This window comes from Ranitomeya variabilis, chromosome 1, assembly GCF_051348905.1.
Source record: "Ranitomeya variabilis isolate aRanVar5 chromosome 1, aRanVar5.hap1, whole genome shotgun sequence".
Classification (NCBI taxonomy): Eukaryota; Metazoa; Chordata; class Amphibia; order Anura; family Dendrobatidae; genus Ranitomeya; species Ranitomeya variabilis.
Genome location: NC_135232.1, coordinates 200,613,143 through 200,621,113, shown reverse-complemented (window position 1 = coordinate 200,621,113; position 7,971 = coordinate 200,613,143). Strand labels below are relative to the sequence as shown.

At 47.6% G+C, this 7,971-nt stretch overlaps 1 protein-coding gene across 1 annotated transcript; it reads right to left on the bottom strand.

Moving 5' to 3' along the window:
- Positions 1–240: 240 nt before the first annotated feature.
- LOC143793941 (uncharacterized) lies at positions 241–3,848 on the bottom strand. The gene is made up of 6 exons (XM_077280873.1): positions 3,747–3,848; positions 3,596–3,656; positions 3,437–3,520; positions 3,090–3,235; positions 2,732–2,888; positions 241–1,674 (listed from the first exon to the last, which is right to left on the bottom strand). The coding sequence occupies exons 2-6, from the start codon at positions 3,653–3,655 to the stop codon at positions 499–501; spliced, it is 1,623 nt and encodes a 540-aa protein (XP_077136988.1). The 5' UTR covers position 3,656; positions 3,747–3,848; the 3' UTR covers positions 241–498.
- Between the last annotated feature and the right edge of the window lie 4,123 nt (positions 3,849–7,971).

The window sequence follows — 7,971 nt, the reverse complement described above, 5'->3', positions numbered from 1 at the left end:
GAATTCATTTTTCCTGACACTTGTCCGGGTGAGTATAGATATGCCATGTACATTGTTCCTTCACTTTGTGTGAAATATATGTATATGTACCAATAAGATAAAATGGAGGTAATACAATGCATTTCTAAAATCAGCAGGTCAGGGGTCATAAATAATGTTTCTGATAAGACACGACCTGTTGAATATAGTTGTGCTGTGTATTACCACCATTTTGTCTTCTGTGTGCGACCAAAAGTCACGGAGTAAACAGAAAGAACTGTTTTTGGAGAAAATACAAGTGTTATTTTTGGGGGCAACCTCATATCTCTCAACCAAACACACACCAAGCTTCAGTGTTCTGCTAAGTAGGTACTGGAGGTTGGAGGTGGCCCCCAAAAAAGTGTTTGACGCATTATTTGTTATTGGCGCATGCTGTGTGGTGACGGCGGCGAAATACACAATTAACCAAACCTTATTGGGGCAAAACACAGGTTTATTAAACACACACAAACCAAAAACTTAACTGCGCCTGCTTGGGGTTGAGTGCCGATATTGTGGGGTGTTGAGTTGTGAGGTCTGGCTTACTGTAGCCGACATAGGGGTGGCAGGAGAAGGCGCAATGAAACTGCTGGGGTCAGGATATTCAGGGATAGGGCTAGACACATGAGAGGGTTGAGACACACTGGAAGGGTGAGACAAACCAGACATTACAGACACATTGGGAGGTGAGGGGGGAGGGATAGCTATGGTTTTTTGTTTTTTTTTGCCTTTCCCCTTCCTTGTTTTGCGCGGGCTCGTTGTCGTGGTGGCAGGGAACGCCAGGGCAGGGTCCGGCAACGGCAGTCTGGTGGTGGTGCCAGGAAACGCCAGGGCAGGGTCCGGCAACGGCAGTCTGGTGGTGGTGCCAGGAAACGCCAGGGCAGGGTCCGGCAACGGCAGTCTTGTCGTGGTGCCAGGGAACGCCAGGGCAGGGTCCTGCGGCGGCAGCATGCTGGTGGCAGTGGAGGAGGCCCAAGCAGGAGCAGCAGTTGTCATGGTGGTGGCGGTGGGCTGACCCACTGCACTGGGCATGGTGGTGGTGCTATAATACGGTCCGGCAGTGTTTGGAATGGAGGTGGCCGTGCAGTGGTATGCAGCAGATGTCGGCATTGATGTAAAGCGTGACAGTGTGGGCACTGTTGGAAATGCCCCCACTGTCTGCTGAAAATACCGACTCTGCTGCATAGCCTGCACGTAAGCAGCATTGCAGGCCTGCATAACAGTAATCTGGAGCTCAGGACTAAGGTGTTCCGACATGCCCTGTTCTATCTGATTAAAAAAATGATGTGCTGGCCTCTGGAGGTCGGCTTTCACTTGGGCAAGGGCTGTGGTTACCTCCTGGATACGTGTGCTCATATGACTAATGGCAGTATCCAGTCGGTCACCCATCGCCTTGAGTCCCTCATGGAAGACCAAGCTCAAGTGCAAAAACTCGGGCATGAGTGACCTGTCCGCGGCCCTCTGCCGCTGCCGGGAGGAGCCCATAAAAAATTGGCTAGAGGCAGAGGAAGGGGAACACCTGATGGACCAGCTTCCTGGTCTCCAGGTTGTGTGGCAGGCCCACTTGCTGCAGCGCTGGAGGATGGCTGGGACGGGTCCGTGGCTGACTGATGAAGGACCGCTCCAGAACCTGGGCCAACAGTGGAGCTCCAAGTGCTGCGGAAAAAAAAAAAAAATATTACAAAACATTTACAAAAAGATAACTGAACAGTTACATACACATTCAGATAGGGAAAGGTCACACTACTATTTGTAGTGAATTTTACATCAGAATTTGCAAGCCAGGAGTTCAACAGTAGGAATAAAAGTTTCATAAAACAACATGCTATACTTCTGCATGCATCGACCAGTCCTTGGGGATTAAAAAAACTGATGTAAACTATGAAGAGACGATGGAGGCAATACAAGCCATATCTCTATACAAGGTATTGGTAAGCCAAAACCTGGAGAGGAACTATGTGAGGGAAAGTATTCAAAGAACACGTACCCCACTGCTGCATCTATCAATCACTCAAGGTTTGGGATTACAAATACGGATGGGAAATACGAATTGACGACAGAGGACATACAAGCCACCTGTATACTCACCAGGACATGTGTCAGGAAAAATGAATTGAGGAGCCATTGGCATCCTGAATTCATTATTTCTGACACCTAACTTGCTGAGTATAGATCTGTTGTGCAGGCTGCCGTCACACTCTCAGTATTTGCTCAGTATTTCAAATCAGTATTGGTAAGCCAAAACCTGGAGAGGAACTATGTGAGGGAAAGTATTCAAAGAACACGTACCCCACTGCTGCATCTATCAATCACTCAAGGTTTGGGATTACAAATACTGATGGGAAATACGAATTGACGACAGAGGACTTACAAGCCACCTGTATACTCACCAGGACAAGTGTCAGGAAAAATGAATTGAGGAGCCATTGGCATCCTGAATTCATTATTTCTGACACCTAACTTGCTGAGTATAGATCAGTTGTGCAGGCTGCCGTCACACTCTCAGTATTTGCTCAGTATTTCAAATCAGTATTGGTAAGCCAAAACCTGGAGAGGAACTATGTGAGGGAAAGTATTCAAAGAACACGTACCCCACTGCTGCATCTATCAATCACTCAAGGTTTGGGATTACAAATACTGATTTGAAATAATGACCCACAAAAAATTGCATTATACACCACTTTTTTTTTTCTTTTTTAACCAATATACTTACGTTCTTCGTGCAAGGACTGGTCTCAAAAATGCAAGGATGCGGTGGTACTTGTATTTGCGTATCCTTGCTGCAGAACCACTTGGAAGCCGGCTCTCTTGGCGCAGGTCCTTGTTGAAGCGGTCCTTCATCGATCTCCAACGCGTTTTCACTTTTGACACTGTTGGCAAAACAAAACATAATAGTTAGGACAATGGTCTTTTGACCATGGTCACACAACTGTATGTGCTGTGAAAAAGTAATGACTTTCTCACATCATACATAGTTGTGTGAGCATGGCCAAGGTATTGACTACATCACACTGCATTGCGATACTTACCAAATGCAGAACGGACCCGAGCCGGGGCATTGGCCATCCCACAACGCTGCGGCCACCTCATTCCAAAGCCTCCGGATCGTCACATTGTTGGCGTGCAGTGGATCCCGGGTGTCCCACAATGCGACTCGCTCGTGAACCAGGGAGATGAGGTGTTCATTCAAAATTAGGTCCTCATCCTCCTCTGGAACCTAACAACAAAAAGTACATTAATATAGGAGGCGTTCACATACGGAAGACAGAAAACAGAATCAGAGGAATGGCATGAATATTGAAGTAAAAAAAAACACTGGTGCTGAAGCAAAAGGGAAAGAAAGAGAGAAGTAGAAAGAAATGAAGATTCAAGAATTATAAAGTGAGGATACAATACACATTCAGCCAGCTATACTTACACGATGCCGCCGTCTTGCCCGGCCGTGACTACGCTGCTCCTGCCCAGTCTCCTGCCCAGTCTCTTCCGCTGTAGAAGAAGTGGTCTGAAAAAGGGAAAATATACATTGTCATATGTGTAGATGTGACAGTGAATACAATCTGAGGAGGTGAATACTCACTTCGCTGACATGTTCCCCTTGTGCAGGCCCAGGCGTTTCCTCATCAGAAGAAGCAGACATTCTGATGTGTGCAGAAAGAAAGGAATGACAGAAATTAGGGCACATAGACACAGATTATAGAAAAGAAATGCATTGGATAGGATATACTCACATAGTTCTGAGGCTTGTTTGCTGATCCAAGGGGCTGTGGGGCGTCTCGTCTGCAAGGCAGTCTGATGAGTAGTGACCTGCAACTGTCCATACCCTCCCTTTATCACCTTGTATGTGGGGGGTGGCTTATCAGTGTCTAGACATGTTTTTCTCAATTGAGACGCATGCGTCGGCAAACGCAAGCAAACGCATGTACTGAAAAACGCATGCGTTTACATAGACTACAATGCGTTTTTTGGGCGCAAACCTTGCGCAATCAGCCGCATACGTTTCCAGGTGGCAAAATGACGCCTCTAAAAATTACTACATGTTGCATTTCCGCGCCAAGACGCAGACGGCTAGACGACGCATGCGTCGTCAAACGCGGCAAAACGCGAACATAGAAAAACGCATGCGTCGATAATGTTAAAGATAGGAATACACAACGCATGCAGATATTTGCGGAAGAAACGCTGCGGACACAACCGCAAATGTGAAAGCGGCCTTAGGCTCGTGTAGCACCCTTTCTAAGTGGGGCCACTGGTAACTTATTTCATAAAACTCAGCCCCTTTCTGCTGTGACATTAGAAATTAATCACAAATGGTTTACTTATTTTTAATGGCTGTATAGTTTCAGCACAACCATGCTACCATTAAAAATAAGCACACTAAATTTCAAATAATGCAATCGAAAGAAGGTGCAATTAGAATTATCTCCTCAACGTAATCACAATCACGTTCTTCCTTGATGTAATAAAAACTCTATTAGTATAAATAAATCATTTCCCTACTCCCCATACCCTCTTGCAGTAATCACAGGTAATATAATAATTCTCTCCTACTGAAGAGATAACATACCCACCTATCCTGCAGTACTTAGCGACCCTACAACCACACACGCCTCCTTGGAAGCCTAATCCTGCAGTACAATACTCCTCTTCGCCCCTCTATATAAAGTCCCATCCAGCAGTACATCGCTTCACTAAACCCGTCTATATAGAGCACTATCCTGCTGTACATCACTTTCCTCTGCCATTCTGGAGCGCCCCCAGACGCAGGGCCGCGGGGAACTCGGTACCAGGCTTCTCTGTCTCGGTTCTGGGGTCGTCACGGTGGCTAGACCCGGTCCGTGACCCTGCTAAGGGGCGTCCAATGAAAGGTGTAGGTGGTGGTGCGTAGTGCAGTTCGCGGTGAATAACGAGGACACAGGGTTGCAGTCTCTTTACCTCTTTACTGAAGGCTTCAAAGTCCTCAATCCAGAGTACGGTTAACAGGGCTGCAAGAGACCGGCCGGTCCGATGGCACCTCCAGAGTTCCCTTTGCAGGTGGAAATCTGTGCCTACCTTCTAGCGCCTGTGTGTTGTAGTACTTCCCTGCTGAGCACCACGGGATAGTCCTCACAACTGTTGTGTCTGTTTCTGATGTTCTTCTCCGTCCCCCAGATGATATGGATAGGACGCACCCGTATGACGGGAAGGCCTGGAGTTCTTCCGGGACCCTAGCGTCGCCCCTCTCCCACAATTGCCCCCTATGTCTTCTTAGGTGATTTTGGTGAGATAGCCAACCTAAAATCAACTGTCCTGCCTCTGTTTGAAGTATTGCTTGGAGCCTAATACTTCCTCGGCGTTCTGGCCACCGGCTGCACGCCTCAATAGGATGTTGCCTCGATCTTACAGCACGACTCCTATTGGTGTTATCTCCTTTTTGCTTTGATCTCGTTTCTCTCCACAATAAACCTCGCTTCTTTGCCTTTCTTGAGATACCGCCGCGATGTAGTGCAGGCGCGGTTCCTTAACGTTCTTTTCTGTTCGCTAGGCCTCTGTCAGGATCCCACCCCTGACAGGGACCCCCCTGAATCTTCCCCTGCAACACCCTCTGCCACAGGATGTTGCCTGGTTCCAGCCCAGTCAGCTTCTCTCTAACTTTCTATCTAACCCCCAGTTTTACCAGATTGTGAGGAGTGGCCTAATACATAGCGCCCTTAGCTCCCCCTGGAGGCCAGACTATGAAGTGTATTGGTGTCTGTGATACCTGGTCAGGTGAACTCCTTCAGTGCCATCACACGTACCATCACCCCCCCTTAGCGGCAGAGCGATGTTACTGCAACGACCAGGTCTCTGGGGCGCTGCACTCCCCCCCGGTTAAATCCAGTACTCCTGGACTGGGAAGAAAACAACAATACATATCAGCAAAAAATCAAAATACAATTTTTGAAATGCAGAAACAAGTAAATTTTGAACAGAGCTTCCCTTTATGGGAGGTGAGGACACTTGAACGTTACAAACAGAACATGGTTAAATATTTTAAATAACATCCTATAAATAACTTTTCTTACCCAGCCGGGTATTCTACTTAGTGCAAATTCTCAACAATAATTTAACTTGGCCTCTAAGGACGTATAAGCTGAATCCACTAAAGGCTTACTATAAAACTCCTAAAATATAAATTAACTTTTATCACTTCTTTCTTCTAAGTGCAACACTTTCTTCTTGATTTGTCTTATGCAGGACCGCCTGTCTATCTGCCCAGGCCTACTGCCTCTTTTCTTAGCACAGGAACACTGAACCATCTCTCTATGGCTCCTAGGAGGACTCACCATCTAACCCCGTACGGGTTCACTTCCCTGTCCTCAATCTCTAGCAACATTATCAAACATTTTCTTATAACTAACTAACTACATATTACTTCTACATATAAACATTATTGCTACTTCTCTTAAGGCAACATTATACTTTAAGTGCTATTGGTGAATGTTCCCTTTAAGAGGGAACCAAGTCTCTTGGAGGTAGCGCAACTTCTCAAGCTGCAAGTTCGTGTAAGGCAGGAACTCCTTTACTGTTTCCAGGAGCTGTTTCTTCGCAAAGAGTTCTTTTTCTTGTAAAACCAGTAGGGGGCACCTTTAATAAGGTGCGAACTATGTACAAAACAGTTTGTGAACCATTCACCGTCCATGATTTGGTAGTCTTTAAAACAGTGATGAACCAATCAAAAAGGCAAAATAGAGATCCCGGGTCAACTAAGGGATCCCTTTAAGAGATAACCCTGGTCCGGTTATAGCAGCAGAGAAACACAAAAAGATGAACAGTTGACTATATACATTACGCAGAGCTTTAGGGCTTCATAGTAAGTTGCAAGACGTCAGCCGATAGTGGATGTCTCCTGACCGTGGAGGCTTCAGTCCCTGGCTCCCGGCCGATGTGGTGTCAGTGTCAGTGGTTCATCTCTCAGGTGCAGTCAGGTCACCCGGTGTCTGGATTCGAAGGCTAACCCTGGTTGCAAGCTCAGTAGCAGCAACAAGGCGCACGGTGGCGATAGTAGCAAGATCTGTCAAGTCCGGATCGGTCATGCTCGGGGCAACAGGCGACACCTCTACCGGCCCACAACGTTGGACGTTCCGAGCGCACCATCCTTGTGCACTCCGGTGGCGAGTGTAGGTCACCTGGTCCCCCCTTTGTAGTAATGGGTCACCATATCGGTTGCGGAAGGGAGTCTTCACATTGTAACTGGTAATGAAGATGTCAGTCGGTAGTCCCGGTTCTTGTATGGAGCCCCAACCCCGCTTTGGGTGAAAGGCCAACACAGTTCCCCGCTTTACCATGTCTTTCCTGCCGTGCGCATGCAGCGCCCCAGAGTCCTGGTCGTTGCAGTACTTTAGCTCCGCCACTAAGGGGGGCTATGGTACGTCTGATGGCACTGAAGGAGTTCATCTGACCAGGTATCACAGACACCAATACATTTCACAGTCTGGCCTCCAGGGGGAGCTAAGGGTTCTATTTATTAGGCCACTCCTCACAATCTGGTAAAACTGGGGGTTAGGCAGGAAGTTAGAAGAGAAAGCTGACTGGGTTGGAACCAGGCAACACCTTGTGGCAGAGGGTGTTGTAGGGGAAGATTCAGAGGGGCCCCTGTCAGGGGTGGGATCCTGACAGAGGCCTAGCAACCAGAGAGAACGTTACGGGACCGCGCCTGCACGATATAGCGGCGGTACCCCAAGAAAGGACAAGAAGCGAGGTATATTGTGCTGAGTGAGAAACGAGATCAACGTAACAAGGAGAATACCAGTAGGAGTCGTGCTGTAAGACGAGGCAACATCCTATTGAGGCGCATAACCGGTGGCCAGAACGCCGAGGAAGTATAGAGCTCCAAGCCAAACTTCGAACCTACGGCAGGACAGTCAGTTAGAGGCGGGCTGTCTCACCCAATTGACCTAGGAAGACACAGGGGGGTAACAACAGGAGTGGGGCGAC